General features: G+C 35.6%; 1 protein-coding gene across 4 annotated transcripts in view; it reads right to left on the bottom strand.

Moving 5' to 3' along the window:
• Window positions 1-19,534, bottom strand: part of cbl (Cbl proto-oncogene) — a 60,064-nt gene that overhangs the window by 14,558 nt on the left and 25,972 nt on the right. For all 4 annotated transcript variants that reach the window (XR_015508531.1, XR_015508532.1, XM_087282829.1 and 1 more), the window contains 3 exon segments: window positions 9,758-9,904; window positions 9,468-9,624; window positions 116-237 (listed from right to left, as the gene is read on the bottom strand). Coding sequence is in view for 2 of the 4 variants with exons in the window: in XM_087282829.1 (XP_087138955.1) it covers window positions 116-237; window positions 9,468-9,624; window positions 9,758-9,904 (426 nt within the window). In the remaining 2 variants the exon portion in view is untranslated.

The following is a 19,534-nucleotide window of genomic DNA, read 5'->3' as shown; positions in this document are numbered from 1 at the left end:
TGGAATGACCAGAGTCATTATCTAAATCATTATATAAACTGATTTTTATTTTTGTGAACTACTCCTTTAACAGGAATGTGTGCAGGGATAAAATGAAATGAAGTGTTTGTATTACCTGCCAGGCTTGTGGATGAATTTTTGTAGACGAGCTTTGACTTCATCATAGGTTAGAAAAGCCATGTACCCGGGATGAGTCACTGCCAGGCTGTTCCAGTTTCTCAACAATGACGACCATGGCTACATGAAAATGAAGAAATAAATAAATGAATGAAAATCATTTTTACCGATTTTTTCTTCTTCTCAAACCACATTTACAAACTATGTTTCTGTGAATAACGAATACATAATATGAATTTCATAAGTGCATTGCAAACATCAGACAGCAAAGATACTCTCTATTCTCTTTTGTAATGTGAGAAGAGATACCGGGATGAAATGAAGTAGTAAGTCACTCTGTTCAGCAGTGACAGCAGCCAAACAAATTAACTCGCATATCTGTATATAAACATCAGTCCAGTGTCAGTCTAATCATGAAAGAAGGTTTTTAGTTCAGTGCCAAGATGGCGGTGTTGATCCGCACCTCACAACTGAACCAAACACAGGCGGAAACATTATACTGACAAATGTAAAACACATGTAAATCTAGCTTCCTTTCCTAAAGCTCTTCCAACTAATTTTGCAGCACTGTCCCAGCTCATCAATACAGATGACATTACAGAATGTCAGAGTGCAGAAATTATTTTCTTTTAGAGACTGTGTTCATGGCATCGACCTCAGGCAAAACGGGCATTTCCGCTCCCTGAAATACAATTCTAAGAATTAGGCTGGTTCCTTTTTTCAAAAAGAGGTTTGAAAGCAAGCCCTGACACCAATCGACAGCTTGCCCACATAGGCAAATTTGTCTGTCACAAGATGTCAAAAATTCACTTCCTGGCACATAAAAATGGGACCCGTGTTCACCATCTCTATGAAAGCCAGTTTATCATCTTAACTGAGAATCACTGAGAACAAATTAAACTTTTACATTTTGAAATTTACTTTTTTTTTAATCAGTAAATACTATTTGATCAGTAACTAAAGTAAAACAGAAATGCTGTGAAATATTACTGCAATTTACACTTAAAAAGCAAAAAAAAAAGTACATCGTTTACTAATTGTATTTATTTGGAAAAGAAAAAATACCCAAATAGGTGTGGTTAAATGACAATGATGCATTTAATATTATTATTATGTTATTAATTTTATATGACTATTAAAAGAAAGTAAAGTGTGAAAATTTTTTTTATTTAATGGCCCATTCACATGTGGCGCCAGAGTTAATGCTTCTTATTCTTTGAATGGATGACGTCAGGCATTGCCGAACTGCATTTAGGATCCGTCAGCACCGCTTCAGTGGGAATTTTTCAACTTTAAGCACCAACAGAAGCGACAGCCAATCAGATCGCTTTATGCAAATACCCCAGTTCAGACAATAGCTGATTGCAGACTAATTTAATTGGCTGACGCTGCTATGATGATCACGTCAGCCCCAGTCTCAGACACGCCTTTTGTTAAGCGTTCATGCTAAAGCACCGTGTGAATCGGGCATAAGTCTTTAGTCCTCATTATTTTTTTATGTATGGACCTTTAATTATTCAGCTATGCCTAGGTATATGCAGATTTTCATTCTATGGCATATTTAATGTATCTTAAAATGTAAATTATTCCTGTTATTTTTCAGAATTACATAACCTTATAAAAATCCTACCAATAATATTAATTTAAAATAGAATTTTAATTAAATGTTCTACTAACTTTCTAAACGACTATCAATGATACATGTAAAAGAAGTTAATCAAAGGTCATGAATTGTATGTGAACAGGTTACAATAGGTTTCTGTGGAAAAGTGGTCTCTGACACCTCAATGTGGGCTGCATTAACACATTTTCTAAATGCGTAGCGCATCATTAGCTTGACTCTCATATGTCAAACAAATATATGAAAAGCAAATAAGGGTCAACCAATTCACAAGGGATATGACAACCTTCTCCTCTCAGGTTACATATAATATTACATCTTTAACAGAGATGCTCAGCATTAAATAACACAACCCATGATGCCTAATCATGCTTGTGTGCGCTGAGCAAACACACAAAAACAAAACCGGTTTATCGTACTGAGGTATTCTTCTCACAAGAGTCCAAACGCTGACAAATCCAAATAGTAAAGAAAGTGAGTGTATGGCTAAGGTTAATGTATTTTTATATTTGAGTGTACGTAAGTAGTTTCAGTTTAGTTTACTTGATGGTTTTTGAAGTTGAGTTCAGATGCTGTGAACACATTTCTATTTAGTTTTTATACATTTAGTTGCAATTTTTGTCTAATTAAGAAAATGTTTGCAGAGTGCTAAAAATTAGAGTAATTGTTTGAACTAACATTGAGCTCAAGTCCATACAAATGTAAAAGAATACATCATGAAAACCCTTCTATTTTAAAAGGTAATACAAGGTATAATAAAAATTCTACTTTACATTTTTGGCATTTGCAGATGAAATCATCTATGCAATATGACATTAAATATAGCATGGCCACTATAAAAAGTCATTTATTTCATAGTATTATCTATTAGGGCTGCACGATATTGGAAAAAGCGAACAATGCAATTTTTTTTTTATTCTGCGATATACATTGAGATAGGAATACAATTTCACTAGATTTGTTGAATAACTATTTGCAAAGAATTAATAATTTTTGATTGATAGGGATAATTCTGTACGGGAGTTAGATCAATTTAATTAAGAAAACAATATCAATTAAATAAACAGTGTGTTATAGCTTCAGTGGAGTCTATCTGTAATCAAACGTAAAATAATACCTTCACTTGATTCAATTAAATTATTAATTATTCATTTGTCAAAGTTACAAATTGTACAATTTTTAATGGCTGAATGTTTTAAAAAAACCCACACTTAGTCATAGGCCTTAAAAAACACTAGCAAAATGTATAAATCCATACTCAATGTGACTAATGGGAATGTTCAAATTGCGATATCGATACAGAAACGATATATCGTGCAGCCCTATTCTATCGTTTTTGTTATTGTGTGTCAAAATACATTGTTTGTGGTGATACATTTTTATAATTTATATGAGTGCAATATTACACAACATTACAGGCATGCAGACAGAAACACGAAAAACAGCATCATAAGAAAGTTGCAATCTAGAAAGTACAATGTTGACATTTTCTTTTCTTTTTAGCAATATATATGTGAGCATTTTCTATCAGGCTCCTATAATTAGGTCAGCAGTGTCACTTTATAGATAATGAAAAGGTTATTAGCTGGTAAATAAAATAGTTTTCATTTTTTCCAAAAATGTCAATTTAGACAATTCTTTGGTTTTTAAGAAGGTGCATTTTCCTATTTTGTCAAAACCAGCTAAATCCACTTGCGCTTTTTTTGTGCAAAAACCTCTAAATTCACCTATAGGGACATAATAGTGTAATTAGTTGAAAATCACAAAGGATGCGATTAGAAATTATTTTACCAAACATAAAACACATTACACAAACCACCTGAAGTTAAAAATATATAAATATGTCAAATAAGTGGTGGTTCATTGCACTATGGTGATACCTGATCAATCAGGGACTATGCCAAAGAAAAACAAATGCATGAAATCTGTCAATTAAGTGCCTTAAGCCAATAAATTTAAAATTGACATTAATGAAATCTTAATGATCTATTGTCATTTCTGATATTTGGTATTTAGATACAAATAATGTAGCTAGTGTAAAATGTACAGTGCAAAACATTGATAAAAACTTTGATGTGTGTAAAAATTTAAATAAAGTGAACAAAAACATTCTCCATGCTATCGTAACATGCTATGTGCAAAATGCAAATAAAAATATAATCAATTCAAATATTTTGGTGTACTGCAAGTAGCACAGAGCAAACACTGAGAAACTTCAATATCTTTACATTGTCCATTTACTTAAAAAGCTTCTCAGACATATAGTATAAAATAATATAAATAATGTATAGTTTTATATTTATTATATTTGTCTTTAAAAATAGCTTACATTAGCAAATAAAACACAAAGCAGGCTAGTTGGCAAAAAAAATGGATGTCTCTCAGACACTTTTAGAAGCTGTCATTCATTCATCCTCACCATACTCAAGGTCTTGATCATCTCTATTTAATCTCTTCTATTTATATCATTTCATAGCATCCATGCAAAACGAACAGCATTTTGTTGAACTGTTGTCGTTCATGAAATGGAGTTGCTATTCATACAATATTGTGATCTATATCATTATCAGTATATACAGAATGAGACTTATTACATTGACCAGTCCTGAACTCAATCAATGTTTTCCTATATAAACATGCCCTTAACTGATGTGTCTGGATGTAGAAAGCTCCATCTACAGCCATTTCTAACAGCTGCATGTCCGATTTTGGCACCAAAATTTCTGATAATTATATATATATATACATGACTTCAGTCAGATGTTAAGCAAGTGCTGTTAGTTTCATTTAGTTGCAATTTCACATTAATCATTGCAATATTTTATTTTATTTCAATTAGAAAATATATACATATTTTCAGACCAATAGTTTTAGCCTTCATTCACGAAAATAACCTTACGACCAGCTCTCTCTCCAGCGGGGCGACTTCATTCAGATGCTGATGAGAAGCGTGACCTTGCTTCATGGAGCTTCGTCAAAGAGCTTTGTGGGCTCTCAGTAAACAGCCAGTCTATTTCTGGCTGCTGGGCTGGATGAATGAAGCTGAAGTACGGTATACTGCAGCAGGAACAGAGCCAGTCGTGCCACGGCTGCTTTGAGCGGTTGAACAGACCAACATACCGACGTGAATTATGACGTGCTGTCAATGTTAGCTCAGTTACTGCATGCATCAAAAAGGGCAGATTTGATTAAGGCTGCATCGGCTGTAAAAAAAAAACGAACTCGAGTCTGTATTTTCCCGAATTAGCTCTGATGTGAAGTAAGGGCTAATTAAAGGACAGATATGATTATGGTCTGTTGAGAAGAGAGAGGACGGATGTGTGTGTGTGTGCTGGAGGACTCTGAATAATGAGCTCATTACATAGTGTTGTGCTGCCAAGCGGCCGTCAGAGGATGCGTTCAACAGCTGCTATATTATAGATTCATATTAGAATCACAACAGTCAACCGTTCCATGGAAAATTCAGCATGGCTAGATTTTCTAAAAACAACGTGAGCGGCAAAACTCATCACCAGGATGTTAGGGTTCACTACCACTTGAAGTTTGGGGTCAGTAAGACTTTTTATTGAAAGAAAATAATACTTTTATTTAAAAAAAGACTCAGACATATTAAATTGATCGAAAGTGACAGTAAAACTGGGCTCACGCTACATGAGTTAAGCTAATCTATTTTCAATTCATACAATTGGAGAAAATATAGTTCTCCAGGATCTTGGTTGGTTCTTTTGTTTTGCCTAGATTATCTGGTATTGAGAGTTGTTTTCAGTAGGGATGTATATCTGCAAGATTCAGGTGATATGATATTTTGAAATGCAGGGTTTATTAAAGGTTATATTGTGATTAGCAATACATCAAAAGCAACAGAGATTTTTATTTCGGTTAATTTTGCAAACCGACAACCACCACTCGTTAACCGAATATTAACCTTTAACTGGTCAGATTAATATTAAATTATTATTTATTAAAAAAAAATTGTATCTATTTTGTTTCTAACACATTAAATATAGTATTTTAGAAATATTGATTTACTTTAATATGCGAACAGCAGCAGAACATCTACACGTGCCTGCAGTATTTCCAACAGCTTAGAAAAAACTAAAAAAAGAATAAAATAGTCCTGCCCTAGAACCGCCATAGGCTGTTTTTTCCAATCATGTTTTTTCTTCTGTCAAATAAAAATAGCAGACTTCCCTCAAATCGATTTTGCTCTCCTGTAATACTTATATCACAAACCTCTGTCAACATTTTTAATAAAAGTCATTAGTTTAAAGATTATGTCTTGAGCGTCTGGTTTTACCTTAGAGCTTATGTGCTTTCATTTTCTCCAACTCACTTGCGGTTTATATGCAAGCTGCATGTGATTAAAGACAATGACAAGTTGCATATTGACTTTTTGTTAAATATAGGCTACTATAGCATAACAATTTTGTTATATTACATTAATTTGCATACATGTTTTATAAGCTATAAACCGAAAGTCTCAGTTTGGTGTGGTGTTATCAATATGCAAAAATCAAGTAATCATTGACTTTGTTAGGCTATGCAAGCCATTTTAAAAATAGACATTTTATAAGAACCATTAATAACTGTAATTTTCCAAATAGAAAAAATGTTGGTTTGCTGGTTGTACACTAAATCACCACAACAATAGCCTATTTGTTGTGTTTATAAGTGAGGCTGAAGTATGCTCTGATGGAGGGAAAATCCTGACTCTCTGACTTGTGGCCGGCTTGTTTCCAAAGCAGAGCACATTTCAGAAAGTTTTTTTTGTGACTTCTTTCTCCAATTGTCAACTAAACGTAAGCGTTTATGATGCGGATCCAAGAGTGAGATCGTCAGCGCTGGTTTGGCATCAACTTGTCTGTGTCAAACTGTGATCAGCAATATTCTGCTTTCAATTTGCTTCTTTGACAAAATACATCTGTCAGCATGTGTGGTTGGTTACACATGTTACCGCCCTGCGAGTTAACAAATGTGTGTTACACATTTATGCAGCCAACTTAAAAAAATTTTTAATTATATTTTTTAATCATTTAGCTTACCATTAATCAGTTAAAACGCTCTTTTTGGGTTAACGCCTAACATGAGCAACCCTAGTAAGCAAGTTGATATATTGTAATGTTTGTTTGTTTTTATTTACAGAAAGAGGATCTTATTTGAGAAAAAAAAACTATGGTAGATAATTAGATATTATGTTTGTGTAACAGATCATTTTTCCTATCCACCGTTACAAAAAAAGGGGCAAAAACTTTAGGCTAACCTAAATAAAGTCAAATAAGTAGTCAGTAAAATTAAAGAACAAGTAAAAATAAATTCAACAGCACGAATCAATACAGCTGAACAAAGATATGAATGGAAATGTGCTTGTCTATTATTCAGCCACAAAAATGGTGTTAACAGTTTGATGAATTTATTAACAGCTGCCAGTTAGCCAAGATGTTTGTTTTTTTAAATTATTAAATCTAACAATGTCTGGAAATGTGAAATTACATAGCACTATTATCAAATTTGAGAGAATGATAATAAATGTGCAGCATTGTGGTCTTTAATCACTTGAACAGCTCATTTGGGTTGTCACGATACTGGAATTCAATACCAAATGGTAGAACTGTGCAATTGATTTTGCAATGATGCTTTTATGACAGGTGTTGCCATTTCGATTTGATTTGCGATTTAACTCTGTAGTCAAGCTTTAGTTCAATAATCTGTATTATAACTAAAAAAAGTTAGATAAAAAAAGGAACTTAAAAGATATTAACCTACTCCAATTTTTTTTATTTCAAATTTGTTTTTAAATATTCAGAAATAAGACTCATTTTTCTCCAGAGCAAACAGTAAGCACAAATAAAATGACCGTACCTTTCTACAAACAAGTTTAACTCAAATTAGGGAGATAGTGTAGCTTGTTATAAAAAAAAATATATATATAATTATAAAATACCGAACATCTCTGAAATTGTACTCTTGTGTTTGCTTGCTATTAGATTGAGTGTCACTGGCAATTCTTTCAGTTGACTTTTTAGCAAGACACCCTTCATAAAGCTGCCTGTGGTGCTTTTTTAGATGCTGGTTATTGTATATCCTTGTGCTGGAACAACAATTCTTACAAATGACCTGTTTTTGTTCGGTGTCTGTGACTTTGAAACCAAAACATTCACATATTACCGATGTGCTGTTATATTATGTTATATATTATATTAGTTGATATTAATTCGTCTATTAATGCTTCTGAAGCAGCAAATATCATCATACCACTCGTCCGTGCTTTCCTGTGTGTTCCTTTGCGCATAGTCCCTCTGCGCAATTCTGATTGGGCAGAACAAGTGTCCTCACTAAATTGGCTAGTAAGACTATTACACACACACACATGGCAGTCACGCATTTTCACTTGTTGGGGAAATCAAATAATACTTATACATATTTCTATTAGCTAGTCACGTTTCAAATTGTGATTGTGATTCGATTTTGATTAATCGCACAACTCTACCAATCAGTACTAAAATTAACAACATCCATTTTCCACAAACATTTAAGCATTGTCAAGCGAGTTCTTAAACAGAGCTGATTTGCCATTGTGTTCACATGCTCAAGAGAAATGACTGTGATTAGCCGTCAATGTCATCGGTTAATTAAACTCACCACTGTTTACTGCATGTAACCACAGATACAGGGGCACTGTAGCATTGTAAAGCCGCGATTCATCAGTGGACCGCTCATATGTCAAGCTTATAGACAAACCAGCTGATTGACATGACTGAAATGCTCCTGTGTCCCTGTATCTGTGATTACACTCAGTAAACAGGTGAGTTCGGTGAATCGATGACCTTCATGGCCAATCACAGTTATTTCTGTTAAGCGCATGAACACAACGGCAAATCAGTGCTATTTAAGAACGTGCTCAGTAGTGCTTAAATGTTAGCGGGAAATTGCCATTTTTAAAATTCCAGTACTGACTGGTATTGAATTCCAGTATCGTGACAACCCTACAACTCATGGTAACAGTTTTGTAGTATCAAGATTTGCTTGAATGTGAATTTCATCTCTGAAAGTGTTATGGATTTGAGTCATTTAAAATTATATATACTGTTTTAAAAAAAAAAATTGGTGAGAATAAGAGACTTCAACTTTTGATTGATAGTGTATTCAGACTAGTTTAACAGGTTGTGCAGTGCTTGACAAAACTCAAGAATTATTAATTCCATCGACCCACATAGTTAAATACTTCAAACAAGAATTTGATCAAACCTTAAGTATGAGCTATACTAATTGCAATTTCTGCTCTAGTAGTCACCACTAATTATGTGGTGCGAATATAAAACCTATGAGTAAACACAACTCGAGTAAAAGAAAAGAAAAACCTCAAACATCTCTGTTCTGCGTTGTTCTCAAAGAGTACATAATTAGAGCTAAAAAAAATCCCACAGAGGTTAGCAGCAGTTGTCATTAAAATAGGTCAAACAGATCTCTCATGTAAAGCAGAGGCACTTTTTAAAATCATCTCTCGCCCCCTACTCACAGGAAATCATGTGCTCGGAGGAGTGCAGACAAGCCTGTTTGAGCAACAAAAGGCGATAAGAGGCCTCCATTCAGCCATGAGAACTGAAGCATCAGCACTCAACGGCGCCTCCGTAGCCACAGCCACACAACAATAATCATTGTCAGAGCAAGCGCACAGACAATGGAGCTAGTCTGTGCTTGGAGGAAGTGATGGAGTGACTGAGTGACGCACCTGGAATAGCCTGGTGAAGATGTCAAACTCAAAAACGGAGATGTAGTCGTTGCATGTGAGGTCGATGGTGGATTTCAGTGCCATGGCCTCCAGGCCTGAGCTGATGGGGTGAAACTCATGCAGGGCCTGACGGAACACCTTCCAAGGCACAATGGTCCTGAAATTCAGAGAAATTCAGCTTATTGGAAACAGTTTTCTAAAGCATGACAAAGTCCATCTTGCTTTTGTTTTGTTTTTTCATAGAACATGTTAATCTTTTACGGGTACTAAGAGCACATGAAGCATCTCACTTGTCCCCGAACGATCTTCTCCAGAACTCTGCGGCATCCGCTTTGGTGATTCTGAAGTTGTCCCCTTGAAACAGACCATTAGGAAAGATGGCTTTGAGCTCAGCGAGCATGTGACTGAAAATCAGCGACAACTTTGTTAAGTTCCGTCTGAAAGACAAGAAAAGAGAATATTTGGAAAATAATGTCTGTTTACACTAAGAACTATAATTACAACATTATTAGAGTCTACACCAGCAGATGATCTTTTTTTTTTACCCTAAAGGTATAGTTCACCTAAAAATGACAACACTGTCATTATTTGTTAGTGCTCCACTTTCTCTAAATTATGAGCATTTTTATTAGCATTTTACTTCTCTAAAGATGATAAATTTACAAAAGAATGTTAGAATGTATATTGCCTTCCATGGTATAATTTTGCTGCTTTGGATGTCAGTAAACAGCTAATTTTCCAACATTTTTCAAAACATCTTCTTTTGTGTTCAACAACAAAAAAAAAAAACTTAAAAAAAAAAAAAAAAAAAAAAAAAATCAAGGCTTTGTAAATCTGTAAAATTAATGTCCACCACTTCATAAACCAACATCACAGCAAAATGCATTAAAAATAAAAATTATATTTGGCCAAACTAGCCTTAACTGTGATGTGCAACCAGCAACCGAAGACTGGACTTTTGTAAACATTTTTGTTTTTGTTACAACATGATTAAAACTACACCATAAACACAAAGACAATGATAAATATCAGGAACTAATCATGTGCTTTATTTAATGTTTATGCGAGTTTGAAAATACTTTTATACTATGTCCTGTGTCATAGATAATTTACCTTAGAGACTGATTGATAACAACATAAAGCTTAAAAAAACATTCTAATAATAATAATAATAATAAAAAAATGCACCCTCAGGTGGTTCCAAATGCAAAGACATCAACTTGCATAGTGGGGAAACAACAACAATAGAAGTCAATGACTACCCGTTTTTCAATATACATTGAAATATCTTCTTTTGTCTTCAACAGAAAAAAAACAAAAGTGAGAACAAATGGAGGGTGAGCAAATGATGACAGAATTTTCATTATTGGGGAACTGTAAAAACAGAACTTAATCATGTTGAAAAAATTGCTTATCAATTATATTTTAAACCTGTCAATTATGTTGTAAATGTGGCATGCACGATTGATGATAACACATATTTTCTTCTGAATGCCTGTGATTTTTACGTCTGATTTGTTAAGGCCGTTTACACTAATACAATATAGTTTTAAAAATGCATAAGTTTTGCTATGGTTATGCCTTCCGTTCACACTATCCAGAAGTTTTTGAACCCTGAAAACAGACCGTTTTAAAAAACGCTGAAGAGGCCAAGTTCATTTTAAACCGTTGCTGCTCCGTGTCAGTGTGGATGGGGAAAAACGAAGACATCTAAAAATGGAGGAGTGGCTGCAGACATTTGCCTACCTGATTGGGGCTTTTTCCTTAATATTAAGGACACAAAGTTCAGTCTTGCGTCCTTTTCTTAAGTTCAGACGTTGCAAGTTTTATATGGAAAACAAACTCCCGAGGACACGTCGGGTAAATCTTCAAAGGGAACAGTGTACTTTATAACGTCATTTACATCATCCTGGTTACATTGTTTCACTATCTTAACAGCAAAATTAAAACATGATATAAGGAACGGTTTATTTTCAGTTTGATATTAACAACTTAACAGACACCAAAATGTTGAGGCGTCATGTAGCTACATATTTATATGATTGTCATCTTCACTGTATGCATATTTATTCATTTTCATTGAAAAATATTAAACATATCCTGTCTGTTTTGCTGAATATAATATAAGAATTGTTTATACAATATAAGAAAATAAAGGAAAGTAATCAGTCAAATGTGCAGAATCTGTGTACGTGGTTACATAAATTAAAATTATAGGTGGGCATAGATGAAATTTTTTAATCTAGATTATTCTCGCAATTAATCTAGATTAAAATAGATGATGTGAATTCTACCGAAGGCATTCAGAATATGTGTGCTACCCAAATAATAAGACGGGTTTCTCAAGCCAGGTGGCGCATGAGACCAGGGGCTCATTTCCTGTTTCCAAAATTCATCAGAAACTGCTTGAGAAACTGTTCTACTATGATAATTGGTGATGAAAATAAATTGTTTAATAAGATGTACTTGTGTTTACTAATTAATATATGCATATATTAGTGGCATTATTGAAGTAAACACTGCGATCAGTAAACAAGATCCACACACGCTGTCAGTAAAGGACCGCACGCATGCACGCACACACACACAAACACACAAACATTGTGAAACTTGAAAGTTTTTTTTCTTTCCAAATGGCGTGCATTATTAAATTCCATAACACTCTCACCAGTCCTTACTCCTTATTTGCGTCTAATACCCCAGTTTTTCAAATAGTTGTTAGATAGAGAAGAGATTAATTAAATATCATGTTTAAAAACTATAGTGATAGTATAGTAATCTAGCTGAAGTTTCTTGATGAACTTGCTGACGCGCACTGCTCTCACCTGGGGTATTGTGTTCAAAGTACCCGCTGACTGCCTGGAGCTCAGACGTCCAAATAGGCTGCAGTGTGCGCATTTTCAGTGGTATAATGAATATTACACTAAAATGTATTAGTGTAAATGGGGCTCAAGTGGTATAGCAAATGTGAACAGACAAAGAGCTTGCTACTAGAAACTTACTGTATGGCATTAGGCTTAAACCGTGTGTTATGGGGTAACATTATTTGATGCAATTTGTTAAATATGAACAGGGCATCTAATCAAGAGCAGTAACACATTTTATTTTTCCAAAATGATTGAACATGTCAGCAGATTGTGTATGTGTCCAGAGGCGCCGTATTAGAAAGGACTGAGGTGAACGCTCTAAATGCCTGCTGCATTTTTCTGATTCCAGTGACTCTGGGCACATGAGCCCAAGGCAGGCAGGCAGGCGAGAGCAGGGAGGGTCGCAGTGCACGGCAGGGGGAGGAAGTGGAAAGAAAGCCATGATTTAGAGGGCAGCACAGTGGGGGATTGTACAAGCGCTTCAGCCTGGGGAATTGACATGCACAAGAGAGAGTCTGAGTGTGGCAGCACCGCAGCTGCCTCAAAAAACACTGAATCCTAACTCACACTACGAGAGAGAGAGAGAAAAAAAAGAACAGAGTGAGAAAAGTAGTGTTACCAAAAAAAAAAAAAAAGAGCTAGAGTGGAGTGTAAATTACAAGAAATGAGAGCAAGCAAAAGAAAAAAATAGCTTGAGCTAAAAAAAAAGTTGCATGTAAGCAGTGGCTCCTTTGTGAAAGGCTTTTTGGATTAGTGCTTAAGAAAAGGTTATAATATGACTACTGAGCTGGATTTCAGCTTCATGGACATTAAAATACAAATTTAATATTAGATTAGATTCAAATTACAATTACACATGTACAAGTACAAGACAACAAAATGCAGTTTAGACCTAACCATTAGTGCAATAGCAGTATATTATGCATAGGCTACAGCAGCCACAACACAGGTAAATGGAGGTGGAGGCTTGAAATTAGTTAAAATACCTGAAAATCCTGGCAACGAGAGTGAATGAGCAAGAGACTAGATTGCGAGAGGCACAGTGATCTTTTAAGCATTATATTTCTTAGGTTAATTGAATCAAGCAGTAAAGATATTGCGAGTACAAATCCTTCTCTCTCATTGAGTATTCTGCTGTCAATAGTTAAATAGTTAACGATAATAGTTAACGAGCTAAAATATTTGAATGGTCTTGCATGCATTTAGGCCTTTTTACATAAAACAACTGAAAGTTCTGTGTTTTTGACAGCAAATTCACTAAAAGCTGCCTGAAATTATTAGATAAATAGAACTTAATTTATTTTTTAACATAAATATTTAATAATACAACTTCGCGTAAGATACTTATTGCAGTAAACAGTTTTTAGGCCTATTTCCTTTAGGTAAAGAAGTAATGGATTTATAGGTGTGCAATTTAGCTTCTTACGCATCAAATATGCGCTGCAAACTTGTTCTTGATTGAGACATGTTGAATTCTTCTTTCATCATTTGCAGTGTTTCCGAATTGCATTGTTTGTAATATTTCTTACCAATTTATATGTCTGTTTTATTATTTTCTGTGGCAATTCATTCCGCTGTGGCGACCCCTGATAAATAAGGGACTAAGTTGAAGGAATGGAGGAATTATTTTCAGTAAAGCTGCTTCTGACCATGACACATTCACACCTAAATGGTTATAAAAGACGTGTTTAAAAGATTATATGCAGCATCCTTAATTTATTCTCTTAGGTAAGGCAAAATCTTCTCTAATGCTGTTCACACCAGACGCGGAACGCGCGGATAAATCGCGCTATTTGCGCGTTAATAGCCACGTGAACATTTGAGTTTACTCGCTTTATTCGTGCGTCAAACCCAGCTTCATTCGCCCGTCAAATCAGCTTCATTCGCGTGTCAAATTCTCTTCAGAACAGACGTGGATTCGCGTGTAGGGCAGGGCTTCTGTCTGCCCGGTGACTCTAGCTTCATAGCTAAACAGCTAACATGGATTTTATGAAGAAAATAACAGTGTTTATGTGCTTTATGAAGGCTGAAAAACAGCGTCAATACGTTTAGGGTTGTGTCTGAGTCCACTACATAATTTCAGAGGTGCATCCAGCTCTGTGAGCTCATAAACTCCTCCAGAAACTGAACCTGGATGACGGAAGCTTTCAGCGGTGCTTCTGACTAAGCCCAGTTTGATGAACTGTTGTCGGTGAAGGCTGGAGGATTTCCCCCAGAACACCAACAACAGGCGATACGTCACCATCACGTTCCCACAAGAGCAAGCTCCTGATTGGTTAACGCGGCGCGAATGTCCGCTAAAGTTGAGATTTTCGAACTCGAGTGATTCGAGAAAAACTCGCGTTAAGCGCGTCAAACGCGCAAAACGCTCAATTTGCGCCGCGTCATTTGCACAATTCGCGCCATTCGTGCGTATCACACCGCAGGATGTCTATTGGCACGTTTGCATTGACTTAACATGTAAATCACTCGCGCTTGCACGTGTTTCGCGTCTGGTGTGAACGCAGCATTAAGGTTTATACTTGCAGGGAAAATGAGCTTAATGCATTATAAAGCTTGAAGCATTAGAATTGGTACTCAGTATCGGCCGATCAACATGACAAGGAATCAGTACTCTGTATCGGCTGCAAAACTGCAACACTAAACCTGGCTGTGCAAGACTGAGAAATAAAGTATATTTAAGTAAAGGTCAAGTATAAAAGTATACTTTATTTAGTAAGTGTACTAATATCAATGTACTAGTAGGGTACTAAAAATGTTCTTCCAGAATCCCATTAGGATACTCTGCAGTGACAAAAGCTGCATACTTGTGGATAAAGATATAAAAATAAATGTTCATTTTTAGCTTGTATGGTTGTACAGTTCAAATAATTGTTCAGTTATTTACCACTGTCATAAAAAGAAACAAATTAACACACAGTTTTTTATGTCGGTGTCAGTCTGAACAGCCATGTCAAACCACTATATAAGTGTAAATAAATAAATAAAAAAAACAAAAAGGTTTGCAACAAGTCAATGATGAGAGAATTTTAAGGTGGGCAAACTCTAAGTCTTTTGAATATGTCAATCTGCTCTGATAAACCCATTGTAACGTTTTTGTTCAGTGAATATAAAAATGACTGATAATAAAGCTGCAGTTTATTTTGTATTTTTATTGGTATATTGTGTTTAAAAATAACTTTGAAGTAAAAAAGTTTCCAGTAGTAGTCAGTAATCTGTAATTTATTACCTTAAGTAACTTACCCAATACTGCACAATTCACAAAAACAATATCTTTAAATCCCAATGTCCTCATTGTTGCTTGAGTTTACATTCTTCTATTATCTGAGGCTCTAAGAACAGTAGTTGGTTGTGGCAAAATGGTGCCAATTTGCCTTCTGGGTAAGCCAGCTGTGCCTTGCTTCCTCTAGAGCATGTAAGAGAGGTTAAGTGATATTGCTGCGTGGTAAGTCTGTAGCCCCTTGGTGCAACAAAGACCACTGGTTTTAACCTAAATGTTTGCTAACATGGCCATGTTTGAAAGCGTTATGCAAAGTGGAAAAACGCATCAGGAAAAAGATAACCCAGGCCAGCACACACTAGCCTCTGTATATTTATGTAGATTCAGACCATGAGGGACACAAGAAGCTTTCGGTAAGAGATTCAAACTAAGTAGGGCACAGATGCAGAGAAAGCTCTGGCTCATGCAGGAGGACTCGCTCAATCACTCAGTAAAGCTGCGGAACTGAGAACAACACTCAGTTAATCCCAGAGTCAGAGAAGAGGCACTTTTCAGAACAATAACTCAAGCCCTCAAGCTGACAAACAATCACAATCAAAAGTGGTTCTAATGCCTACTGATGGTGACTTTCAATGGGCTAGTTCACATTAGAAAGAGAAAATGAACACGTACTGCATGAAAATTTTCAAGGATGTCCAAACATACGGATAACACAGAGCATTTGTGTACAGCTATTAGATTCTCTGCTATACCAAAAGACCTTGGAAATCCTAAATAAATTAATAATTAATGACATTAATGACAACAACAATTCAAAAATAAAATAAGTGTTGCTATAATGTGTTGAATGAATCAATGAACAAACAAACAAAAATAAATAAAGAAAGAAAGCCTAGCGAAAACTACTCAGAACTGCAGAATTCTAAGTGTAAATATGTATAATGTTTCTTGGCTAACAAAATATTTAGTACATATTTCAAAAAATAGCAATATTAACATTAAATAAAAAATAGAGACCAAGGACTGGAATCGTACGCTGTATTTATTTATTTATTTTTGCATGATCGACCTTACCGTTGACCAGACACTCACCTGTCTGATTCTAGCCAGTCCATATTGTTTTGGACCATGATGTCATATGGACTCTCACAACCTATTCAGAGACACACAAGCTCACCCCAAATGCAAATGGCACATTATACACTATGCATTTATGCACCATGTCCTTACACACTCAACAGCATAGTATATGTATGTAGTGTCGTCCCAAATGGAACACTAATGTTTTATTAAGTGGAAATTCAAATCACTTTCCAGATGACATTTGACAGTTGCCAAATTAGTGAAATAAATGACCAAACTATTAAATTACCAAATACTAGCCACAAGTATAACCGTATTCACCTTTGGGAGGCAGTATAATCACTCTCATAGGAGAATTTTGCTTTCACGATCCAAAATAAAGTTATCCAACATGAGTAACTGATAGCTCCGCCCCATCCACTACATGAGCAAAGCAGCAGCCGTTGAGTGTGTTAAGTGTCCAACATTCAGGACTTCTTTTTCATGGTTGAATAAGTGCATTATCCTGTTAATTAAAGTGCACTTATAATTCAAACAATCAAACAACACCTGTGTAATAACATGTCGTAACACTCATATTTTTTGTTACACACATTGGCTTAGTCTCGTTTCAGAGACTGCATCCTTTGCAAATGTGAGCATTGTAGAGAACTGCAGGTGTCTGTAGGTCACCGACAGGGTGTTCAGGCTGGCCCGTAGGATCAAGGCAAAGACTCCCTTTTAAAATCACTTTTCAGTAAGACATGTCATACTCTTTTTTTTTTTTTTTTTTAACATGTGTTTAGATATCCAAGTAAAATAAACCTAATTCATAGTTTTCTTTTTCTTTTTTTAATGTCCTGTCATTATAAGAGTGCAATGAATCTTGGATCTCGGTTGTGTCCTTCATTACCTGGGAAACAGAGGCTGCATCTGAAGACGCTTTCAATTAAATAAATTTTTTTTATACTTATTTTTTAGGGGTTTTCACCTTTATTGTATAGGACAGTGGAGAGTATGGACAGGAAAGCATGAGGAGCTGAGAGAGGGAAAGGATCAGCATATTACCATGAGGCGGGAATCAAACTCTGGTCACCGTGAGTACTGGAGTGCACGTGTCGATGCACCAACCACTACACCACTGGCACCGACAAAGCTTTCGATTTTTCTGAAAATTTTGTTGCAGTGCAGTGATGCAGCACCCTTCGAATGCATCCTTCAGAAGATACAGCCTCTGAACTGATAGCGCTATTGTTGTTGCAATTTGGGAAAAACTTTTAAAAGTGATTTTTAAAAATAATTTAAAATGAATAATTAAAAAAAGTATACATTTTTATGATATAGAAATGGAATAATGGTTTATTTAGTTTGTAAGTGCTTCCAATTCCAGTTCTTAGAAAGAAAATCTGATTCTGCAAAAATCTGTCACACTTACCACAAAAATAGGAACTCGGAACCAGCCAAGAAAATTGCAATCAGCACATCTCTAATAAAAAAGACGTTTAGAACCACTGAACAAAGTGATTTGACTATCTTTCTATTACAATCAAAAGCTTAACTAGATTATATTTAAATTTTAGTTAAACTGTGGCAAAAAAACACCTAAGTAAAAGGCACCAAAGTACAATGTGTGAATGGCAGATTCAGTATCCATAATCTACACACCGTCTACTCTAAAAAACAAACTTTCTGAATAGCAGAGAATTGGGTTCATGAAATATGAACACAGCAACAATTTTTAACTTCACTACCATTTCTGAACTGTCTACATTAAAAAAAAAAAAAAAACCTGCGACCTTTCCTCAATCTCCTCCTCCTCATTTAGTCTCTCGGTTGGCCGGCCACTCCTTACTGCTGCTATAGGCAAAGCCCTGCCTAGATACTGTGCTTTTTGTCAGCTTCCCTCCTTTTTTGGGCTGACCTTTGACCTGCAGCTGGCTGCTCCCTTCCTGTTTCCTGTTTTCTGAGATAAAACAGCCAAGCCAACTGGAGAAAGCGAGAGCAGTCCACTAATGCCCACGACCCATTATCAAAGAGTCTACAGTTCAGAAGCATCACACACCTACAGTCTTTCTTAAGCGCCTGCCTCCAATCGATCACACACACAAAAAAAACAAAAAACACAAGAGCCAGTTTGCATTAGTCCAGTTGCTCAACTGTGCACATTTCGACAGTCAACTTCCCTATAATGTTTAACATTTCCCCAAATATATTTTGAAGGAAGTGACTTTCTCTGCTGCTGGTGGACACTGTTTACGTCTAAACACCGACAGTACGTAAGCAGATCATGGATTTTGTGTTTCCTTGGAACAGAGCAGTCTCCCCTGACAAATTGAACTGTCCGGAACTGGCTTCACACCGGATCTCTGTCAGGAAGTGATGGTGACAGCAGTCACACACCAAAGCAAACACACATACAAAATAAATAAATATAAAAAATATCTCTGTCTCTAGTGCTGGGCAAAAATTAATTGCGATTAATCACATCCAAAATAAAAGTGTGTGTGTGCTGTGTTTGTATATATATATATATATATATATATATATATATATATATATATATATATATATATATATATATATATATATATTAGGGATGTAACGGTATTGTAAATACCGTCATACCGCAATATTAAATTTTTTCGATATTACCGAAGTCGCATGACTCGGTAAAACTATAGGTCTTCTGAGAAAATTTGCTCAGGCGAATGAAGCGAACGGGAGGTAGCTGGAACTTCATTTCCCATCAGCCCCGGCGTGGCCATAATCCTTTGCGGTCTGTTGTCGCTACATGTCCAGTAATGCGGAAATGGAGTGTGCTGCTAGTAGCGGAGATGAAAAAAAGATGGAAATGATCGAACCTAAAGCGGGTGTTGTCGCCGCGCGCGTGCTGAATAGCGGTGCTGTCGCGCGCGTTC

The sequence above is a fragment of the Danio rerio genome, chromosome 15 (genome assembly GCF_052040795.2).
Source record: "Danio rerio strain M-AB ecotype USA chromosome 15, GRCz13ab, whole genome shotgun sequence".
In the NCBI taxonomy this organism is placed as follows: domain Eukaryota; kingdom Metazoa; phylum Chordata; class Actinopteri; order Cypriniformes; family Danionidae; genus Danio; species Danio rerio.
The sequence above is the reverse complement of the archived record's forward strand: the minus strand, read 5'-3'. Positions and strand labels throughout refer to the sequence as shown.